The 25738-nt window shown below is 31.8% G+C and overlaps 1 protein-coding gene across 4 annotated transcripts in view; it reads left to right on the top strand.

Moving 5' to 3' along the window:
• The first annotated feature begins 333 nt into the window (after nucleotides 1-333).
• The window catches only part of LOC114332157 (homeobox protein cut), a 366341-nt gene continuing 340936 nt past the window's right edge, over nucleotides 334-25738 (top strand). For 2 of the 4 annotated variants that reach the window (XM_050645993.1, XM_050645994.1), the window contains exon 1: nucleotides 334-826. In XM_050645993.1, coding sequence (XP_050501950.1) covers nucleotides 701-826 — 126 coding nt within the window. In that variant the 5' untranslated portion in view covers nucleotides 334-700. The remainder of the gene's footprint in view (nucleotides 827-25738) is intronic. The other 2 variants (XM_050645995.1, XM_050645992.1) reach the window with 1 other exon arrangement.

Here is a 25738-nt window from a genome sequence, read left to right as displayed (position 1 = left end):
CCCCAAAATCACCCCTTAACTCTCATCCATCACGAAAAAAAACCTTATAATATACGTAAAGGAAGGGGGTAGCGAAATGCGCACATAGATATCTTTCGATTTTGGTAAAAAGAAAATATCAGCCTTTACTTTACAGCGCTTGTATTGGCCGCGACCACTCCGTACGCTGAAAAAGAATAGATGCAGCCCGTGATGTTTGCGCGAGCGAGAGAGGCGTAGGATTGGAGTGCGAGAATCGCCACCAGAGGGCGACTCCTTCCAACACTAGGGGCGGAGCGATAGGAAAACAGAAGACGCGCGAGCGAGAGGGAAGGAGTACGGGCCGAATGCACCATGCAAGACCAAGTCAGTCGTCAGTCTTGGGGTAGTTATCCTGACGAAAACACGTGCTCAGCGCTCTATGCGATTTACGAACTGATCTTCAAAACCCCGTGTGACAAGTTTTGTAAACTTCCGATTGCGCTTCCGGTTTCGATTAAATCAAAGATTGTGTATTTGTAAACTGTGCCTCATACGGATTTTTCCTTTTTATCTTTGAAAGAACAAAATAACATTGCTGGTGATGACAGTGCTACAGATTAGTGATCCGGACAATGTCAAGCTGTGTCGGGTTGATTTTTACTATTTTTGAAAGGTGAAACAGTTGTGTTTCTTATCCGACAGTGACATTTCTTTCGCAACACTGGCGGAGTTGGAACATATGCAGCCGACAGCGGCCGCCAGTTTACCACCCCCTGGTGGAGATATGGACATGCAGACTATGCAGTCAATGGATTGGCTGTTCAAAAAGGAAAGGATCTATCTCTTGGCACAATTTTGGCAACAGGTAGGCACCACTTTGTTTACCTATACGCTATACATACGGATCATAACAACAAACCAAAGAGCAACAAAAACAAAGAACAAGACAACAAAACATACATTAACATATTATCTTAATTAGTACTTCCTAATAAGCTGTTTCAAAATTAAAGAATTATGTATTTACCTATGTGTTAATTTTTGAAAAGTGGTCACCTCTAATTTTTGTTATTATTACTTCGTAAGTCATTTAGAAAAATTATTGTAAAGTTTGAAAAGGGGGTTATACTAATTTAATGAATTTTTAAATTATTTTTGAAATTCCATTAATTTTATGACATCTTCCAAACTTTGAAGAATTAATATTTTTCTGACGATTTATCTTGTCAATTGTAGGATTGAAAATTAAATAACCTACAATTTGTAAAATTGGAAGTATTTTATTTTGACGTTTCGATTCCCATCCACATCATTCTCAATGCGGTTTTTGATTTGGAGACCGAAACGTCAAAACAAAATATTTCCAATTTTTAATTATCAATTAATTTCCAATCATCTTAATGACAAACTGAAGAATAAGATTACAAATACTGCACAAATATATTTGAAGAAATTGTTATGGTGTATAAATTCTTCTTTCTGAAAATACAAGTGTCAAGTTAAGGGGCAATGTTTACTAACAATAGTTGATTATCTACTCTTATCATCAGTAATTTTGCGACTTGTATCTGACAGAAAACACTAACGTTATTCGTCTGCTATGGCAAATACTGCTAAAACTAGGTGCGAGAGTCCTTATAATTCCAATAAAAAATAATGTGAATTAAATTTTGCGATTTAATATTCACAAATGTTTTGTGACTTGAGGAAAAATCAAATACGCACGTTGTACAAAGATTCTTGATGATCTTTCTTGGTAGAAAAAATGATAGACAACTTGGAAAATTAATATAATGTTCAAGCAAATGACTACATTTTCCTATATATACAATAGAGTAAAAAGTATAAACTAATTATATAATATACTACTTACTCATTAATTACCACAGCACAGAACAAATTTTTCTACAAGAATGTAATCATTACCAAATAAATTATAAATAGGAAATTATAAATAAATTATAAAAAGGAATAAATGAAACATTTTATAACTATTACTTACACGACATTAAAAATAATTTATTAAATTTTGCAATTTTAGAATTCGTTCAAAATGCTGTCAAAATTTAATGTAATGCTGTTCAGAAATTTTTGAAAGTTATAAAAATGAAGTTATACCTAGTTCGTATTTTCCTGTACGCAAGAATTAAAAAATCAAGTATTTTTTTGTTAAAAAAAAATAGGATTTATGATTCTCTAATTTTTGTTATTATATTATCTACTTCGTAAGTCATTTAGAAAAATTATTGTAAAGTTGAAAAAAGGGGGTTATACCAATTTAATGAATTTTTAAATTCTTTTTGAAATTCCATTGATTTTATGACATCTTCCAAACTTGGAAGAATTAATATTTTTCTGACGATTTATCTTGTCAATAATTATTGTAGGATTGAAAATTAAATAACCTACAATTTGTAAAATTGGAAATATTTTATTTTGACGTTTCGATTCCCATCCACATCATTCTCAATGCGGTTTTTGATTTGGAGACCGAAACGTCAAAACAAAATATTTCCAATTTTTAATTAGTAATTAATTTTCAATCATTACTTAATGGCATACTGAAGAATAAGATTACAAATGCTGTACAACTATTTTTGAAGAAATTGTTATGGTGTATAAATTCTTCTTTCTGAAAATACAATTGTCAAGTTAAGAGGCAATGTTTACTAACAATAGTTGATTACCTACTCTTATCAGTAATTTTGCGACTTGTATCTGACAGAAAACACTAACGTTATTCGTCTGCTTGCTATAGTCGGTTCGCTAAACGACACAACTGGCTAGTGATTTTAGTAAGTATTTTTTTGTTTTTGGCCAATTTTGCCAACATTGGCAAAATTACTAGCTATTTAGTAATTATTAACTATTTAATAATTATCTTTTTGCCAATTTTACTAAATTACCAAAATTACTTACTAAAATAACTAGCCAGTTGTGTCTGAGTTTAGCGAACCGACTATATGGCAAATACTGCTAAAACTAGGTGAAATCACAAGAGTCCTTCAAATTCCAATAAAAAATAATGTGAATTAAATTTTGCGATTTAATATTCACCAATGTTTTGGGACTTGAGGAAAAATCAAAGCACGTTGTACAAAGATCATCAAGATGGTAGAAAAAATGATAGACAACTTGGAAAATTAATATAATGTTGTTCAAGTAAATGACTTAATATTCCTATGTATACAATAGAGTAAAAAGTATAAACTAATTATATAATATATAGGTACCTACTCATTAATTACCACAACACAGAACAAATTTTTCTACAAGAATGTAATTATTATTACCAAATAAATTATTAGGAATAAATGAAACATTTTATAACTATTACACGACATTAAAAATAATTGATCAAATTTTGTAAAAATTTTAGAATTCGTTCAGTATCTTGAAGAATATTGAAGTGTTAAATTTTGGGAGGATAGGTATACATATTGGTTGAGAACATGTGCAATAATGACAATGCTGTCAAAATTTAATGTAATGGTGTTCAGAAATTTTTGAAAGTTATAAAAATGAAGTTATAGTTCGTATTTTCCTGTACGCAAGAATTAAAAAATCAAGGATTTTTAGTTTAAAAATAAAAAGGATGTATGTGCAATGCTGTCAAAATTTAATGTAATGCTGTTCAGAAATTTTTGAAAGTTATAAAAATGAAGTTATAGTTCGTATTTTCCTGTACACAAGAATTAAAAAATCAAGGATTTTTTGTTAAAAAAAAAGGATGTATGATTCTCAATAACGAAGAGTGAATAAAATAATGCGTGAAAAAATAATGTTCCATAATGACAATGCTGTCAAAATTTAATGTAATGTTGTTCAGAAATTTTTTAAAGTTATAAAAATGAAGTTATAGTTCGTATTTTCCTGTAAACAAGAATAAAAAAATCAAGGAATTTTTTCAAGAGTGAATAAAATAAAATTTAAATATTTTTAAAATAGCACTTTTTAATGAGTTTCAAATATACATGGTATGTAACCTATGTAGTTATATCTTTAAGATACCTATTTACTGTAAGTATAATATGTAACAAAATTCAATATTAATATTCAATTAAAAATACGTTCACCTCATAGATAAAATTTTTACCATTAATTTTATTTTAAAAAGCAAATTATATTGTGTTTACCTTTATATCATACTAAAGGTGTGTTAAAATTTTAATTTTACAAATAGAGGCCAAACGCAACACCCTTTTTAGAAAGAAAAACAATTCATTAAAATAAAAAAAAATCCACAACACTAGTATGTTTACGAACAAAAAAGGTCATTTTGAAATTAAATTGAAAACGTATTTCCCGTTGTTTTTTTTTTTTGATAAATCAGTAAAAATAGAGAAATAATTAAATAAGTGGGTATTTGCGATGTCTTAAGAAATGTCAAATTAAACATTGCAGTACTCAAAGTGTTGAATAGATATTCACTGGATTTTAATATTATATTTTAAAATCCATAAATATAGGAACTTATTTAAATTGCCTTATTTAAATAGAAACAGTTAAAGCCATAAGTTAATATTTCCCTTTTGTTCCAACCTAAAAAATTAGCATTGTTTATTTTAAGAACTGATTTAAAAAACATTTTAAATTCGTAGTTAATTTTCAATAGAAGTTTGAATAAACATAGGGAATTTCGCAAAGAGATAACGAAAAAACCACATAAAAATACATATACCTATGCATAGGTACGAACTTATTTTAATTTTTTTACGTCGTCTGTACACGTGAATTGTTTTCTATTGTTTCATTAAAAAATCTTAAAATGATTAAAAAAATTTTAGTCCGAGGACAATTTTTTCCTTCCAATATTCAAGATCATCGTTATGTCGTATTATGGATCTAGTTCCATATTTTAGTTTTTTAACAAAATTCTAAGGCTTTTTTAATGACAAAGCTTAATTTCAATAGATATCTGAATAAAAGTATGTAGTGAATTTCGGAAAAAAATAAGGAAAAGACCACGTCGAACAGAATAATGTTTCAAAACAGCTAGTCCAAGGACAATTCATTCCTTCCAATATTCAAGATCATCGTCCTGTCATATTATCATATATTTCCATCTTTGCGTTTTTTGACAGTATTGAAAAGCTTTTTTAATGATAAATATCAATTTCAATAGATACCTAATTGAATAAACATAGTATTTTGAAATAAAAATTAAAAAACACTTCGAAAAAAATTTACATATCAACGTATTTAAAGTTTTTATTTTAAACGCGGTCTCTACACCTACATTATTTTCATTAAGTTCAATAAAAAAATCTTAAATTGATTCAAAACAAGCAAAGTCCAATATTTTCGTTCCTTCTAATATTCAAGATGTTTGTTCTGTCATATTATGATCTAATTCTATTGTTGCGATATTCTAAAGATTTTTTAGTGATGTTCGTGATCAAAATAATAAATATACATGTTATTATTATTTACCAATTATCTCAATATTTTTTGCTGTAGTTGGTCTCATTCTAACTAAGTGCAGATTGAATATTGAATGATATTGATATTGCTAATAGTCAGGTCTACGCTCATATCTTTTACCTAACTACTTATATTTCTAGTATCATAATATGTATGTTGGAATAAAATGTAGTCTTTAATTTTATATTGTTTTTTATGTTTGTTTATATTGGATAACTTTATTGGCATTAATTTTAAAACTTAACTACAACACTGATGAATAATCAAACAAGTAAATCATTGTAGTGAACTTTACTAAAACTTTATTCCAATAAGTCGTACATTGAACATAAACTAAACATATAACTGAGCTTATTATGATAGAGAATATAGGCAGATCGTAATTATAGTCCGTTCGTTAAACTCAGCACAACTGGCCAGTAATTGTAGTAGGTATTTTTTTTTGTTTTTGGCCAATTTTGTCAAATTTACCAAATTGGCAAAATTACTTACTAAAATCACTAGCCAATTGTGTCTGAGTTTAGCGAACCGACTATATCTTTAATTTCTGGGTACTTTTATCATTTTTACTCTCAAAATCAGTATAAATGAGTATTAAATGGTAAACCAAATTTTGGTAAAAAGAATAAAAATTGCTAGCAATCTAAATGCTTAATCAAATAAAACATTGATAATCACGTCATGGTTAAATACGATCAAATCGTCAATATGTATGTATATAAATAAACACCATCATTCCAATGTTTATAAAAATCAATCCAACTGCCGAACGATGTGATAAAAAAATATTACTACATAAACACATGTAACACTAGTAATGTGAGAACTAACAACAGTAAATACTATTTCACGAATTATTGAAATAAATACTACTCATATTCAACTTTGTATATATGTTCAATTAATAAACACATTAATAAGTGTAATTCATAATGTAAATAAACAAATGAGTTAGTTATAAATAAAACAGATACTGCCAATTTTGTAATATTCAAATGAATTAGATCGTTTATTTTAGTAGTGACGGAATGTGCAATATGATACAGTAATCTTCAAAATAATATTGTTTAGATGCAGTAGCTATATAAAAAAATAAAAGAACATTGTTCTTGACCACATGGGCTCCAGACTTAAGGTTCCTTTTGTTGTCATAGCTTTGTTTTTGTTGCTTTCATTACCTAGTAAACTGAATTTAAAACAGATAAAAATGTGAAATTGATTGTATATAAACGAGTAAAAATGAAAGTGATAAGAGAACAAGGTCCTTATTGTCAGTTATATATGAAAACTATGAAATGTTTGGTTTTACTATGCAATTTTTGCTGAAAACTTCGATTAGGTCAATCACTATTGCTGTCCCAAAATATTGCAACCTTTGTAATTTTCCCACTTCAAAATCGTTAGAAAATATTTACAATAATTTAGTCCTGTCGCCAGGGGGGGTACAACGGCCTTCTTAATTCAGATGGACTTACCCAAGTTTTTTTTATGTATTTTGGCCCGTAGAATACGAATTTTTTGGGTAACAGTTGATCCGGATGTCGATAAGATTGTTATAAACAAAGAAGTTGAGGAATTACATGACAGCAATTTCTCGCAAAACAAAACATTTTTTTGTATTTTTTGGGTCATTCTAACCAAAAAATGTTCCTACAAGTTTTTTCGTAGGATGCATAGTTTTCGAGATAAACGCGGCTGAACTTTCAAAAAATCGAAAAATTGCAATTTTTGAACCCGAATAACCTTTGAATAAAAAATAAAATAGCAATTCTGCTTACCAGCTTTAAAAGTTTGAGTCAAATTATATCTGTTTTGAATATTTGCATTGCTACAAATTTATTTTTTGATTGTTAAAAAAAGCTATAAACACATAGTGTTTCCCGTGCCTAATACATGCGTTTACATGCATGCTACGTAGAAATAGCCCCGCTTGCACTCTTATCTCCTCTACCTACTCGTTTGATTTTAAATGAGAAATCATTGAAAACATCACTCAAGCACTAGGTGTTTGTAGCTTTGTTTTAACAATAAAATAATAAATTTTTAGCAATACAAATAATTAAAACCGATATAATTTGACTTGAGCTTTCAAATGCTGTAAGCAGAATTGCTATTTTATTTTTTAATCAAAAGTTATTCGGGTTCAAAAATTGCAATTTTTCGATTTTTTGAAAGTTCAACCCCGTTTATCTCGAAAACTATGCATCCTACGAAAAAAATTGTAGGAACATTTTTTGGTTAGAATGGCCAAAAAAATACAAAAAAATGTTTTGTTTTGCGAGAAATCGCTGTTATGTGATTCCTCAACTTCTTGGTTTATAACAATCTTATCGACATCCGGATCAACTGTTACCCAAAAAATTCGTGTTCTACAAGTCAAAATACATAAAAAAAACTTGGGTAAGTCCATCTGAATACAGGAGGCCGTTGTACCCCCCCTGGCGACAGGACTAATTAATAATATTGGTTATTATCAAATCTAAGTTAAGTATTCTAAGTTAAGTATCTAATTTTAAACCTAAGTAATTTTACTTCAGCTTATCACAACAACTGTTTTTACGATAAAATATTTATAATATGTAAAATGAATCTTCTTAAGGTCGGTTCTCACCAATTTCTTTATATTTCCTTATTTTCTTTTGTTGGGTCTATGATGTATTCAATTTATTCAAAATTTCAAATGTTTAAAATGGTGCATTCTGGAGGAAAATATACCTATATTTTTCCCGTGTCGTCTTCTATTGAAGTTCTCAAGTAAATATTTTTTTATCAACAGATATTTTCAGATCTTGGTGTATGTCCAAACCAGGACATTGTTTAATATTCATATCATCATCATTGGCTCTAAAACCCATGGCTGGTATTGGCCTATTCCAGGATCAGCTTCCATTCTTATGCCAGTCCTTGGTATTCCAACGACGTACTCTTAACACTTATTCTTCCACGTCATCCCTAAATCTTGCTCCATGCCTGTCTCCCCTTCTCACTCCATTCGTTATTTGGTTATAAATTTGTTTCGGCGGCTATATCTAATTCATCCTCTCTATGTGGCCTAGTCACCTCAGCCTGTTTATTTTGGTAGACCTAGTAATACCAGGTTCACTATAAATCTATAATCCAGTTTCCAGTAGTTTTTGTATAATTCGCGAATCATTTTCATCTAAGACTATACAGTTTTATATTTCTATTAGACTCTAACTAACTCGATCTATATTATTATCTAATAATTAACTATTTATTTCTTATCTATTTCTATTATTATCTAAGTAACTCGATTAACAACTATTTACAAATCTACCAAATGTAGGTACACAAACCTTTTTGTAGGCGAGTTATTGTTGTACTAGTATTTAAAGGCAAAACGTGTTTTCTGATAGACAGTTTTCTACAGCAGAAAATGTTTTTCATATTAAATAATGTGTTTTATGCTATTTCGAGAAACACTGTAGGTAATTGTAAACTTTAAAATTATATACAAGTTATCCTGGATTTGAAAATGCATGAAATCAAAGTTTTTATTACAGAAGATTACAACAGTCTTTGCAAAGAAGAGAATCTCTGTTAAGCTGTTAAGAGAATATGGGTACATTTATTAAATAGCTAAGTAAATATTTCGGCATCTTCGGTTTTGATACTCATTTGATACATCATTAATTTGTTTTGTTCTATTATTTCTTCTATTCTCATATCTACTTTAAACATAGGTACTTCTAAATGTTGGTGAATGTTGTTTACATGACTGTACCTACTTCCTATTAAGTATATAATGTTTACTTTAATCTTGAATGATACTGGCATCGTCCATAACTGCGACAGCATAGCAAACGTTTCATTTGAGCAAGATAATATTCGAATACACCAGAACTTAATTTGTTCATGCTAGTCTTTCGTAGAATGTGAAACAAACTGTATCAAACCTGATGAACAAATCCTTTATCTCCTTCAATATGATAATCGAACTATAACCTTCACCAGTTGATTTTAATCCGTTAGACAAGCCTTCAGTAATCTCCTGACGAAAGTTTGTAACATATTTATCTTAGCAAACTTTTCTGACAAAATGTCCTTCTGGGTTACAACAAATGCTAATATTTAATAATTATAAACATTATCAGTGAAACCACTGCAACATTTAGAATAAGAGTATGTCAAGTATTTTTGAATCGTCACTGACTTATGACATTTGGAGATTATTAGCTGTGTCATAAAAATGCTATCATTAATAATTCATGTTATTTATAATCATGTTAAGTTCACTATTCTGACTAACCAATCTAGTAGTTCTTTGTATGTATACGAATCACAAAGAACCACATGAATATACCAACGTTTTGCTTATCATGGAAAGAAACAATAGATTCAATATCACCAAAAGGAGGTATTTTTTATAAACTTAAAAAATATAATGTTGTATTTGGCTTAAACTAAGACTGAGCAAGAAGTGTATTCAAATAAAAACAGAAAATTTGACACACTACAGCAAATTGTACGGAACATCACGAAAATCATTATCATCATTGGTTCTACAACCTATGTTGGGTCTTGGCCTGTTCCAGAATCAGCTTCCATTCCTTATTATTCCTCGCCTTGGTTTTCCAATTTCTCTTAATGCTCGTAAGTCGTCGTCCACCAGGTCCTTAATTCGTGCTCTGGGCCTGCCTCTTCTTCTCATTCCATCCGGCCTTTGGTTATAACATCACGACAATACTCTTTTGATAATTATTATTCTAAATAGTAAGTAGCATATTGTACTAAATGGTACCTATTCATACCTTTTTAAAAACCCAACAACTACTTTTTTGTTGGTACATAGAAATCTGCACATATATTTTTTCTTACTTAATCACCATATTATTTTTTTAATCTGCCTATTAATAATCACGTAATCATTGCATTGTAATTATAGTGAACAATAAATTCCTATTAACATTGCAATCTCTATCGAGAAGAAATTCTCAGTCTATAATATTAATATCTCACTGAAATTTATACCTCGATTATTTCTATATATTATTTATTTTTATTATCCTTATTTGTTGGTTTATTTTCATCTGATGGTAATTTCCAATCCCACGCGCTTCTTTGGTATTAGAAAACCGAGCAGTTCTTGCGTATTATACCACTATTTATTATGTAAATAATACGGCAACAGTCGATAATATTGAAAGTAACACGTCGTTTGAGATATTTAATATATTGAGGATTAGCAGCAGGATAAACGTATATATTTTGATAGTAATAGTAATGAATTAGAATAGTTTCTGTAAGGATTTCATAATAAACTTATCGAGGACGAAAAATAAAGTTCTAGAGAAGAAACGAGTAAATACTTTGTGCATTTATGCAATTCCTTCAATATGGGTGCATTCTAGGGTTTCTATTGTACCAACTTCATCATCATCATCATGTAGCGCTACAACCCTGGGTGGGTATTGGATGACTTTACAACTTTTTCCCAAAAGGCTCGGTTTCCCATCAATCTGATACCTAGTGGAATATTCATGTTTTGGAGATTTGAGTGGATGCATATGCACTGCATTCTGGGATGTCCAGTTGGTCTTTCTCCTGTAGGGACCTCCTCGAAACCAGTTTCCAAGATTTTATCACCAAGTAGGGGAGGAGGGGGCTAGTTGTAACAATTTTCATAAAATTAAATATATCTTGACAGCTATTTTCCCAATTATCACTAATTAAACACTTAACGCTAGTTTAACTCTTTCTGAATCGAATTGAACTGAAAAAAAGTTAAAAAGACTGGTATTGTTTAATCAACTAGCATTTTACGAAAAAAAGTGAATTGTTACAACTTACCCCACGCTTGGGGCTAGTTGTAGCATCTATGGGGGCAGGTTGTACCAGTACGATAATTTGAATTTTTTGGTACATTTCGAAGAAAATAAGAACGTTGCTCCTTTTCAAAGATGTTGCTCGACTTAATAGCGTGGCTTCCGGTGTTCTTAAATATAAATGTAAATTTCTACGCATAACATTTTGAACCCAATCTGGACCAACTCTATAATTTTGATACCAATAAGAAAAAAGTTGCTTAGCACTGAGTTTTACGGCACATTGGTAAGACAGTTTTCGCATCTTCATGGGAATTATTCCAAAATATATTTCAGCACACTTCAGAATATACGAAGCCATATTACAACATGTTACAACAAGCCCCAACGTTTTGTTACAACATACCCCGTAGCACAATTTTGTATATTTATTAAAATAACTGTAAAAATATCTTCCTAATCGTAGAATTGTTAAGCAACATTAAAGAATAACTAAATTTAGAAAAGAAATGAACACCAAAAGTTTCATTTCCATTTAAAACAATAGCGATAACCAAAATTTTATGAGTGTCAAATTTTATATTAACTCATCCAATTGAAGCTCGTGCACAAAACTACTATTTGCAAGTATGGGAGGATGACTGGCTAGACGGTGTCATTTGCAGGGCGATAAGAGAATAAGATTGAGCCAGCTAAATTAGTTAACAACGGTCAAATAACCTATGAAAAAGCCATGTTGCTACTTACCCCTGTTACAACAAGCCCCTTGTTCCCCTAGATGTAAGTGTCCTGTCCATTTTAGCCTCTGAGATTTAATCCCTTGGATAATATTATGACGACAGTTTCCTAAGATTTACCCCACATAGAAAAACTCTCTTGATGAAAATGGTATTTCAATAAAAGGTTTAGCAACAAGTATAACATTAGTGACAGAAGTGGGATAAATCTTAGGGAACTGTTATTGGAAAAGTTGTTTTATTTCTGTTTGTCCTCATTCTATATTGGTTTGTGGATACATCGTGATAAGGTCGAAAAATGTTTTTCTTTATTAGTTTTGGACATCGTCCATATTTCACATTCATGTGTTATTGTAGGTCTGACAATGGATTTGTAGATTTTGATGTTTAATCGACTTATCATAAGCTTTTCTATTTTATAATTTTATTCAGTGCATACATAGATCGGTTTGCAGCCTTTGTTCTGCTTTATGTTTCTTCAGTGATACCAATTTACTATTTATATTGGGAATACGCTACAATATTACTTTAAAATAAGTTGACATCTTCAACACTAGTGGTTCAAAAGCTATCCAAAGGTACTAACAATTTATTGAAGAGAGAGAAATACACAAGTAGAGCAAAGCAAATAGGAAATAAAGAGAAAACCAAACAATATAAACAAAGAAACCCAACAAATGTGATCCTAAAGGGAAACAGAAACAAAATACTATAACTATACAATATGGCTTACTAGTCTTTTAAATATTCAAATGTCTATGTACACTATTGTCTATCAATAGTTATTGTCACGCAAATTCTGGCTGTAGAGGTATGGCAACCTTGGGTTTAAGCAGTTAAGAGACTATGTGAAGTCAAATCCTTAACGGATTTTTTGAGGGCTTCTACTAACAGAGATGTTGCATGGTCAGCATCTTTTAATTTGCTCTGAAGGTGAAGGCGGGTGCCCTGGTATTTGGAAAGTCTTCTTTTTGAAAACATGAATTAGGCGCACATGAACACTAAAACTATTGTCTTTTATATTAACAATGTTGGCAGTGTTGTCAAAAGTGGAGTTATATATCTATTGAAAAATTAAAAATATTTTTAATAGTTTTGTATGATCGAGTACTTATTCGAACACTAAGTACATAAGTATTTAAGTAAGTAGAAGAAACAGATTTCATCCCAGAAATTAATTGTATTTCTTTGAATTCAAATCATTTAAATAGAGTTAATGAACGAACTTAGAACATTCTTAAATAAAATATGACTTTCGAGAGATCGTTAACATCCCTTTATTTATGTATTTCACCTAATACTTAATACCGAGACATTAAAAACTTTCGAACATCAATTCGTACTTTACTTTTATAGGGTTTGATATAAAATTAGTAATAAAAGATCGCATTGATGAGTTTTCTTTTATGATAGTTTTAATTTCTTTTTTGAATGGTTTAAGTGACGATAAATTTAGGCGCAAGCATAATGGCCATCGACGGATTTATATGTAATTTAAAATGTTTATGGAAGCTAAAAAAATGTTGATTCTACAGACAGAAAATGTTTATTTAACGCTATAGAGGCGGATATTACGCTTTTGAACAATATTTAACACTTCTGAAAATGTATCAAAAAATTGTCTCTATACTTCATCCGACTTCAAGCTAAGCTCGAGGTTACCGTTACCGGTGGGTGTGTCACACCATTGCAGATTGTGATCGGTTAGAAATTCATTTCTAACCAATGACAAGCTGCGACGTCGATCACGGTGGCTTCGAGCTAAGCTTTGAAGCCGGATGAAGTATACATGCTGCTCTGTTAAACAGAAGAAGGAATCATTTCAACGTCACAGAAAAGTAGCAATAGGAAATATTAAAAAACCTTCCATGTCAACCCACAGTTAAGACGTTAAATTTAAGAAATGCTGTATTAAGGCTAAGATTTGTTTTAAGACTCTAGAAAGTTACTATTGAAGAAGATAAATATTATGATATCACAACCAGGAAAATCTTCGAATTAAGTATTATCCTACTATAGACCAATATGGCTACAACTGGTGAAGCCATAATTACTTGAAACATTTTCTTTAAAAAGATTTAAACGAATAATAGAAAAAAAAAGTGATACCAAATCATCAATTTGAAGTTAATAATAAAGAATCGTTGGTGTTTTTCCCTCCTCTTATGTTTCGTTTGTTTTGTCTACCGTAACTCTTTCTTTATCTCTCTTCTTTTAAAGCATAATGGCCATCGACGGATTTATATGTATTTTACAATGTTGCCTACAACTGGTGAAGCCATAATTATTTGAAACACTTTCTTTAAAAAGATTTAAGCGAATAATAGAAAAAAAAAGTGATAACAAATCATCAATTTGACCAATAAGAGGTTGCTCTACTGCGTTCTGAAATGTAGTCGAAGTTTTTAAGTCTTTATAAGCTTTTAGCTATAAAATATATACATACAAACATACACGCAATATAAATACAAAATCAAAAGAAATATGTAGGACTAAAAATAAATCTAGCAAAAACTAAATATCTAACAAATGTAAGTAGGTATCTCTAGATCTTCTTCTTCTCGTGCCACTCCTATCGGAGATTGGAAATCATCAAGGCTACCCTGACTTTGTTTACAGCTGACCTAAAAAGTTCATTAGTGGTGCAGCCAAACCACTCTCTCAAATTCCGCATCCACGACATTCTTCTACGGCCTGGATTCCGATTTCCTTCTATTTTTCCTTGCATTATATTTTGAAGTAATGCGTATTTATGACCTCTCATCAGGTGACCCAAATACTCGAGTTTTCTTCTCTCTAGATATAACTGAGGAAATACAAGGACAATAAAAATATAGAAAAATAAGAAAAAAATTGTATACATCTCAGGCATCCATAGATTAGTCCAAAAACCTTTTTATTCGTTTTTTATGTGAATTGGTGTGAAATATTTTACCAGTAGCCTACCTATATTTGGCCAACGTCCACGATGCGGCTTTTGGGATGCCTTAGATTAGTTCTGGTCCGAGAAAAAGAGTACGATTTTCTTTATCAAAACTATTAGCAGGGCCGTAACTACGATGTTGGGGGCCCCGGGGCAAATGTGATCCGGGGGCCACCTACCGGGAGGTTTGGGGAATTTACCCCCAGCGCAAAGGGGGGCCGGAAAAATGTTTGATATTTAACCCCTTGAAAGCGCATTTTCCCTCCTATGTGAACACCACACTCACTTCTTTCTTTTTTTCAGCATGTCTTGCAATAACTATAAAATTAGCAGGGCTAATGATTACAACTTCATATGTATTTGACATTGCGGACGGATTATCAACGAATGCGTTCGTTCGATACAATGTAAATGGTTTTACTTTGTACCGAACGAATAACCAAGCGAACACCTACGAATTCGTTCCTTCGTTCGTGTTCACTTTGATTTAAAAGCACCTTAAGGTGCCAAGCTACTGCAGTGTGAGCCAAGCACACTCAGTGAAGCTGGTCAGTGTACTGGTGGGACTGATACTAATGTGCTCATTTTATCTTATCTATAGGTACCTTTCTTTTCAATATGTGGTTCCTTTCACGTACCAAGATGTGGTATGGGGTAAATTGATTAAGACAAAGTAGCTGGGACCTGGGATCCCTATTCCGCTTGCATTTTAGTTTTTATTTCGCCAAAGTTTACGAAAGGTCTCGGGGGCCCCAGCTTAGCCCGGGCCCCCCTCTTCCACTGGCATTTCAGGTTTTATTACGCCGAAATAACTAATTTCTTAAGTAATAATTTAAATTTTTAAGTTAAGGTCTCGGGGGCCCCAGCTTAGCTCAGGCCTCAGGGGCCCTGTTCTGTTCCAATTGCATTTTAGTCTAAAAGACTAATTTCCCCAGTGAAAAATTAAAACTATTTTGCGGTCTTTTTAAAATTGTGTCATTTGAAAATATTTCGTTGGGATCTGCTTTCCAAATACACATTTTTATTTTCCTAGTTCAAATCTATGCACGGGGCCCCCCTTGGTCGGGGCCCCCGGGGCACTGCCCCGGTTGCCCCAATGGTAGTTACGGCCCTGACTATTAGCTGCATTTCCTTTAGGCCTTTAAGCACTTATTGCAAAGATAGATTGTTGTGCTTCAGCAGTCATTTAAATGGCTATTTGAAGTTTCAAGCTGTTATAGACACAAGTTGTAGATATTATACTATGTATTTAGTACAGCTTGTCTGTCAGAGGTAATAAATAAAATGGTCGAATTGATCCACTTTTCATAACTTATTATTTTTGTTTCTTTAAAAACTAATCCTGAATCATTCTATGGCACTATATGTATTGATTTTAATAGGTATATGCTTGCCTATATGAAATCATTTTGCTCGTTAATTACAAGGTCAATGAATATTGCTAATTTTTATGTGATACGATCATAAAATATTGCATCTACCATCTTTTGATTTTTTGATAAGAACTAATGTACCTAATTAGTGACAAATTTTTGTGTTTGATAGCTGTAGTAGGTAGTTTGTTATGCTAAACAGTGGTGGCTTTAGTTTTATCTCATTTTTTTCGTAAAATTCAAGGACATATTATCTGCCCTATAATGTAATCTCTGTACAATAATAATCTCTTTAATAATAATTATGCCATATGATCTCTGAAACAAGTTGACTTTCCAAACCTACTTTAAAAATATTGTATGGATATTAAAAAACGTTCAAGATACCCAGCTTGATACCTATCAACCTATCATCACGTAAAACTCTCATTTTATTATCATCCCTATCGGAATTCCAACGTAAACGTTAAAAAACCTCAAATACCGTCTTATCAAAACCGAAAAATCATGTCGAACAACCTGAACCAGTGTTTACATCCTCATCATCATTAAAATCTATTTCAAGAATGTCACCAAAACATTTCGGTAAGTCCACTGACCTGCTGGCGGAAATTTCAGATTTCGGATACCTGCATCCTCACGAAAGAACCCCAAAACGGCGGCATTCTGTTCCCCTTCGTGTTCGGAGCCGCACTGAAGTTTCGTGGAGTGGCCACCCTCGCGGCTGAGGGCGCCACCACACAGAGACGCGGTTTATGATGTGTTCTGATTGAGAGGACGGACGGAACGGGCAGTTGTGCAGGTGATGATACTTTTTAAGATAAAGGAGCTCACCAGAAAACAGGAACATTGCAACAAGAAAATTGTTATCTATTAAGGGCACTTTTACTTTTTAAATTGAAAAAAGACAATTTTAAAGTATTTTTAAGGAAAAACTATTATATTTATGATTACAATTATTTTTTAAATAATGTTCAAAAGGTTTCGAGGTCTAAAAAAAATTTTTTTTGGCAATTTTAGTTGTTTTTCACCGCTGCAGAGGTTGCCTTCCAAAATATGCATTTTAATTTGGGAGACACTTTTCTGTCCCCATGGAACATTTTTTTGAGACTTAAACCTATTAAATACATAAACATTAAGAGCGTAGGCGCAAAATTTCGGACCAATGCTTTTTAAATGCATTAATTTTTTTTTTAAATCCTGAGAAAACTAATAAATAATTTTGAAAAATTTAAACGCAGAATGAAACATTACATTATTACAGAGGGCCGAAAGTCCCTTATACTCCGGTCAACTTACACATCCGAGGGTACAAAAATTACCATCAAGCTGAAAATTGGTAGGATTGTTCAAAATACCATCATAAATGAAATCTAAAAAGTCCTCATAAATCCGACCTGAGCTAAAAAATTTACGCGGGGTCAAAGGTCACCAAATATAGTTTTTAGCAATTTTCAGCGAAACGGTAAGTTTTATCATAAAACTAGTTCTAACAAAAAATGTAGATTATATAATTATCTATAAAAAATATCTTATTACTTTTTTTCCTAAGAGCCACCGTTTTTGAGATACAACGATTCAAAAAGTTGTAATCGTCATAATATGCGCACACGTTTCCGCACGACCTTTGAGGTAGTGCACTTAGCACGTTTATTAACGTGGTTACCCCAGTAGGCGTATTCCACGGATCTGTTATCTTCTTCTTTTTTGTTTTTGGTTTCGCTGCAAGGCGATTACCAGCACGAAAAAAGCACGAAAATTACCAGCACGGATCTGTTATGACTCTGTTTAATTTGAAGCTATTGAATAATTGATATTGGCCAGGGTTAAAAATGATAAAATTTATAAAAAGCGGTATAAATTAAAAAAAAAGGGAAATTCATCCGACTGGTTCATAATTTTCTAATTCTTCTGCTTCTTCTTCTTCTTCTTCTTCTTCACCTTCTAGTTTTTCTTCTTCTTCTTATTCTTCTTGTTCTTCTTCTTCTTGTTCATCCTGGGTGCAAGTAAATTGCCCCAATAATGACACATCGCATGGCACCTCGATAGAATCAAATGAATCCTCAATTGTTGGGGATTCAACATTGGAGCACGACTGGTTTTGTCAACACACAAACAGTCCAACTTTTTTGTAACCACATTTAGCGCTACATCCCTTTTTACAGTTGCAAAAAATTATGCTCAGGAGTTTTTCCGGCGCAGGTGGGAGTAAAGTTTTTAATTGGTTCTAATGAGCTGTCGACTAATTTCCATCCCCAGTCTTTTGGATCTAGCTAATAACCAAGCCACACTTGAACTTGGTAATATACTCGAAAAAGATGTTGATGAGCAGCCGCTGAGGTTGGAGGAAGACAAGATATTTGCACTTGTTTTTTATTTCGATTATTTTTAAAGAAACATGCATATCGAAACTTATCTAAGCACGTAGTTTTTTAGGCGCTCCATACATGGAGAAGAAAGCTAATTCCGTTGGAAATAACTTCTTGTGGAGCTGAATTAGTTTTTTAAAAACTTCAGCATATTTAAGTAAAATTAGGTTTAACACGTATATTCACTCCGGAGTAGTACTTAAGACTAATTAATACCTCGAGGCTGTCATCTACCTGAAGGATTTCCAGGAAGATAACGGTGTAATTTGCATAATAGTAAACAAACTAAATTTGCCTAAAGTTTATTGTATATTTAAATGCTTTTTAGTACTTAGCAATAAACAATTTGCCTATAAAGTTGGCTTTCATTATTATGTTCAAACCCTTCTGAAAAAAAAAAATAGGTAGGGTGATTAGATTAGCAGACGAACGTGTTTATTCCGACAAAACAAAACCCATCTTTACAAATTGAATAAGACGCGTCAGTAAGAAGAATTATTATAGGTTAATACTTTGTCATATCAATTTACTATTTTGTTGGGAATAAGCCGTAAAATTGAAATAATAATTCTTATTATTTTCGCGTTATATTCACTTTGTAAAGATTTTTTGTTGGCACTGTAATATAATACAGCTTATACATTGCATCCCTCGGTAGACCGCAAGTTGTATAGTAGAAACATTATCCTTATAATATCTTATATTATTATGTGTAATATAAGTTAAGTTGACCGATAGAATATTATTTTTACTTGTATTACAGCTTCAGTGATGTTTAAACGTGGTGTACTAATACATACATAAATATGACGATTGAACTCTTTCAACTCTTTGAATCGTTGTATCTCAAAAACGGTGGCTCTTACGAAAAAAAGTATTAAGATATTTTTTATAGATAATTATCTAATCTACATTTTTTGTTAAAACTAATTTTATGATAAAACTTACCGTTTCGCTGAAAATCGTTAAAAACCATATTTGGTGACCTTTGACCCCGCGTAAATTTTTTAACTTGGGTCGGATTTATGAGGACTTTTTAGATTTCATTTATGATAGTATTTTGCACAATCCTGCCAATTTTCAGCTTGATGGTAATTATTGTAACCTCACTCCTATTTTTGAGTCTAACTAGACCGGTCTATTAGAATAAACAAAAAGTTTCTTTTGAATGAGACATTTAAATTTAAAAATCACACTAAATTTTCTCTTCTTTTTCACCCCTGAAACCTATTAAAATAAACATTATATTTAGAAGTTTTTCATTGACTTTCGGCCCTCAGTAATAATGTAATATTACATTCTGCGTTTAAATTTTCCAAAAATTCTTATTAGTTTTCTTAGGATTAAAAAAAATGAATGCATTTAAAGAGAATTGGCCCGAAATTTTGCGCCTGCGCTCTTAAAGTAGGTATATTTTATATATTTATTTCCTTTACACGCGATTTTGTAAGAAATTTAAAGAAAAGTTTTTTTTGGGGGTAAATTTGCATTTGTCCTAAAAAGGTGGGATTTTTTTACTTCTTATGGGTTTATTTAGTAGCCGTATACAAAGTATCAAAAAAAAGTATAGTTTAAAAAAAAAGTATATCAAAGTATATGAAGTATCAAAATAAATTTGGTTTACTAAAATTGGTGTCGTAGATTTTGAGGAAAACGCCGCTGTTTTGAAAAATTTGATTTCGAGAAAAACCCGTTTAAAGTAATTTTACTCTAATTTTATCGAATAAAATGGTCATATTTCTGTTTTTCCTTTATTTAGCGATTTCTGATGCATATTTAATGACTTCACTGTCCAGTAAAAGTTATAAATGGTCGGTCAAAGCGTTTTTTTTTATAATTTGGTCCCCTTTTGATAACTTGCTACTCCTTCTATTGTCTTGAGCCATACGAGCTTCGTCAATATTTTTTGACCAACTCGTTGTTATTTCTCCAATTTTATGCTTATTTAGATGCGTCTCCTTACTTCGACTACCTTTTAAATGACCACCAGATCCAGGTAGTTTTTCCGATTTTCAAAACAATAATTTTCGATAAATTTCAATAATATAAAACACATGCTTGCTTTATAAGTTTTAGAACCCAACTGTCTAGTTGCAGCTGCACAGGTCAGGCGTCGCGCGCGTTTTTTATACAAACTAGTTTTAGCTGAGATAGGTGCCGTTCTAAATACAGCTATAACTTCGTTTCTATATCGAATTTCTTGATAAAATTGTATGACAGTATTTCTATCTATGATATTAAGCAATGTCTTTACAAAAAAAAATAAATTTTTTTTTTATTTAAAAAGGTAAAAGTTTCGTTAAGAATAATAAAAAAGTAGATTAAATTTTTTTGATGATTCCAAAAAAATACCGAAAATGACTGTGAAATCAAAAAAAGTAGATTATAGAGCAATAAACGTTCGTTTGCTTAGTAAATGATGTATGCATAAATTTACTCTGAAGGCCTTTCTTTCTCCCTTCGGCTCAAAAGCGAAATAAATGATGTTTTTTTATTAGGTAAACTCATCCTGCAGTTGTGGAGTGCAGACCCCATTAAAAAATTTAAAAACCCAGTTATATATTTATCCATAAACATAAAAAATCGCCGAATAAAAAACTTATTTTCCGTTTTATTGAGCATCTCCAAAAAATTTTAGACCGTAAATACAAACCGAACGAATATAAGAGCTGGCTCATAAAGCAACTTCCCAATTATGTTCGGCCAAAACGTCCAGAAGAGGCAAAAAAACAGATTCATAAGGGTCTAATGTGCACCTATACGAACATAAAATTTGATATCACTCCCTCGAAGTTCAATAAATCGCCGGAGCACCCTTAAAAACTTCCCTCCGAAAAAAGCGAAAGGGTGAAATTACTAATTCCTACATATATCTAAAAAATGTACTTCAAGTGTATAAAATTTGGATGAAAGCAAGACAAAGAGGTCGCGAGTTCGTATAAAGGCGACGGGGAACAGCGTTTACAGGACCGGATTCAATCCAGGCAAATTTTTTAACATCTCAAATTATTTGTGATCTGTAAATTATAGATAACTGATTATGATCAGGGAAATAATCATATATCAAAGAAAAATAGAAAGACTTTGATGTAAAATATTTTCCTCATCCGTGATGGTGGACCCACCAAATGATGGTGGGTCAAACACCCGCCATCAAAGAGGCTTTGTGTCTTTGATGGCGGGTGTTTGACCCACGATTTTTATACTATATAATATAAATATTACTTTAGCAAATTAAAATAATATGCGACAATACTTTTCGATAGAACTCTTTATTGATTGCTATATGTGTTTACAGATCTAATTTTCGCTCGCTACTGAATACTAAGTACTAAAATTACAAAACGGCACTTGACCAGAAATCCCCTGGTGGTGGGGAAAACAAAAAAGTCTATATCTGTCCTACAAAATTTCACTTTGGAAAAAACGTAATTAACTAATCGTCATCACTGTCCTTATCATATTGCTTCACTCGCATAACTTTCCAAATACCTACTTTCTAAAGATGATTATGATAAATTTTACCCAGAAATATGGGTAAGAATGAATGTATTTTAATCTTTTAAGAGATTTCTGGAAAATAATTTACCCAAACTTTAAGAATGGTCTGATATGAATTTACATCGTAAAATAAAATCAAAAAAACTAAAATTAACTAAACTATAAGGAGACGGAACAACGGGTAAACGTAGAAACACGTAAAAGACTCGAATTTAATCTAAACGAAACCGTAGGTATATTTTTATTTCGTTTCTTATTTTTATTGTGTTTATTACATAGTATTCTTTGCCCATTTCTTGCAATACTTCCATGTTCTTTTCTTTCTGCGACCATGCTATTTTAAGTATCCTACTGTAACACCACATTTCAAATGACTTGAACTTCAAAAGAACGAAAACCAGTTTCACCATTCAAATTAAGCTACCGATTGCTAGATAATTAATTATAAACTATCAAGTTACAAATATATAGTTTTTGTCATTACTAAATAAATTCTAGACAAGGTGAATGAATCTGATCTACACCATCCCATTGTTGTCACGTAGACAGAAGACATCTGTTTATTAAGAAGCGGATTAAGTAAAGGTGGGGCTTATTTATGAGGTATTTTATTATAAGGCATGAAATATTAGGATTTTTAGAAATTTGCTAATAGATGATTATGTTTCAACGTGTTAATTGCTTCATTAAGCACGGTGAATATTTATTTTTTTGTAGTTCGGCTTTTGATAATGTACTCATCTCAACAAATAAATAATATCAAAAAGAATTGATTAACATTTTGTTAGGTTTCTCCATATATGTTATATATTATTGTTTAGACTCAGTCAATTAATTATACAATTTCTATCAATCAAGACAGCAAGTTCCTGGTACCTGGTGCTAATTTTTGACTAGACTCTAAAGCGTGGGAAACTATAAATAGAATAATAATGGTAAGATATGGAACATCTTCTTATGTACATGCAGAAACAGTCTCCATCGGCGTACCTTGAAAAACAAAAAAAAATGTGTGTGTACTTTGTATGCACGTAAGAAGTTATACTTCTATTATATGATTTCAACAAAATAAATATACTTTAAACGGTTTATTTTTAATTATTTAAATATTAAACTAATTTTAATACTTACTACTTTCCAAAAATTTTTATTAAAACAATTCCAAAAATTAAAAAAATAGAAAACACGAGGATTTGAACCGAGGACCTCTCGATCTGCAGTCGAATGCTCTACCACTGATATATTTTCTCTATGTTTATACTCGATTTCAGGATTTGTCATGACAAATAGACCAAGTGAATTATATAAAAATGTTTTAATAATATTTATTAGACCCGAGAAAGACAAATCCAAAGACACAAAAATTATAATAAATATATTAACTAAAAACACTAATATATCCTTTTCACACCTTATTTGCACTGATACTTACATAATTTGAAAGATTTAGCAACTAACTCAATACTGTCTGTGAGCGCATGCGCGTGAGGTTTTATAAAAATTCACTCTCAACATTTTCCCAATGTCGCCTAAAGAAGTATATAAAGAAGTATAACTTCAAAAACAAAAAATCCACGTAAACAGAAATATATCTGAAGGAGTAAAATATACAGATATGAAGACATGGAAAAGAAACTAAAAGACAGAAAATCGTGGAGAAAAAGTAAAGAACACGATAATACACATAATTCAAGATAATGCACAATGCTGGGACTAAACAAAAGGGAGCCTATACAAAATATGAACGCCATCACATCATTCTAAAACTTTAAAACTCATTGTTTCCTAACCTCTTCAATAATTTTCCCGCAGTGTTTCTTATCCGTCGCATTCCTCCAGATCCAGTTCCAAAAAGATCCATAACCTTGTTATGGGTCTTCCTCTTCTCATTTATCCGATGTCTCTCTGGCACATGAAGTTGACAAGAAGTTGAAGTTTTCATAGGTTAGGTTAGGTTCAGTGTGAATTCAATGGGCGCTTTACAATCCTTATAGGACCTACTATTCAACTCTTGGCAGTAAAAGAGCAACAAGAGTTCTGGCTATTTTCCCATGTAAAATCCCATAAGAAATCGCTAAAGTTCATTCTGGTAATTTTTGACGCTTTTTGTGTTAAAGGCGCGACGACTAGTCAGGTGTCGAACAGGTCTTGAACAGGTCTAAACAGGTCTGAGCAGGTCTTGAACAGGTCTAAAAAGGTCTGAACAGGTCTTAAACAAGCCGCGCGCGCGCAAAACCTGTTCAGACCTGTTCAATACCTGTTCAACACCTGACAAGCCGTCGCGCCTCCAACACAAAAAGCGTCAAAAATGACCAGAATGAACCTTAGCGATTTCTTATGGAATTTTACATGGGAAAATAGCCAGAATTCTTGTTGCTCTTTTACTCTGGCCAGTTGCTAAAATTACCAACTGATTTATTGTTCCTAGGTCTTTGATTGCCCAAATATATTTTGGGCTACCTTTTAACTAACTATCTCTTTAATAAGAAGAAGCGTTGGTGCTTTTCCCTCCTCTCATCTGTTTCGTTTGTTTTGTCTGCCGTAATTCTTTCATCCTCTCTCTTCTTTTAAAGTTTGGCAAATTCGCTAAAATAATTAAGTATGTATTTACAATAAGTGTTCTTAAGCATGCTCCAGATTGAGAAATCCATAGGAGTAATATCTGGTGACCTTAGAGTCTACAGCATACTGACTTATGCCCAGCCGGTCGTGTTGATGGATAATGCACACTGAACGCGGGAGAGAACGGTGGGCGACGCCAGCTGACATATGCCCACCTCCAGGCGCGGATCTAGAAATTCATAATAGGGGGGGGGGGCAGACTTACCTCAAATACTCAAATATTATATTTTCCAGATTCAGCCATACGACTCACACTTACTCTAAGGATAACATACACTATATAATCCCCGATACCTACGGTATCAAAAGGATTGATAGACAATTCACGACTATTAATCTCACTGGTCGTTCTTTACCATAAAGATTAACCTTTCTACCATCAATTGGTAGGTACGCATGGATTATCTAGTAAAATACAAATTTTTATATCTTTATTGTATCGCAAATTTGAAACGTGACTTTTCATGAGATAAGGTTTATACCCAGTGTAATGTATTTGCATTTTAAAATATCATTTTTGTTATTCTTTGAATTGAGAAAAATATTTCCGTTGTTTATGGTTCCATCGGTACCCAAACAAATGCGCCTGCAGATTATTTTTCAGATAAGGGTATTTTATTAGATTTTATGGCTTCTTTCAATTCTTTGGAAGCGGTTGTCGTGTAATTTAGTGTTGTACTAATGGCTCAAAGTTTAGAGTTAATAGAAAAAAATTAAAATAATAAAAAAATACTTATAGACCAAATACAATAGGGGGGTCCACGGATCCGTTGACCCCCCCCCTGTATCCGCGCCTGCACATCTCTGTATATTAGAGAACTTTTTGATGATAGAATAGTAAGCAGGTACAAAAATATGCGATTTTATTGCGTGGCCGTAATGTCAAAGATTAAATTTATCAATTCGTTGTCTGAAAGGATTAAGCAATATGTAGTAGAAAAATAAAGAAAGCAAAAAACCAGGCAAATGTTGAGTAATACATTTTTGCTGTGTGGCGGAGAAAAATTGGTTTGTACAGTAGAACCCCGAAAATCCGAACTAA

Source organism: Diabrotica virgifera, chromosome 3, assembly GCF_917563875.1.
Source record: "Diabrotica virgifera virgifera chromosome 3, PGI_DIABVI_V3a".
Taxonomy (NCBI): Eukaryota; Metazoa; Arthropoda; class Insecta; order Coleoptera; family Chrysomelidae; genus Diabrotica; species Diabrotica virgifera.
Note: the sequence above shows the minus strand (reverse complement) of the source record. Positions and strands in the feature narration are given on the sequence as shown.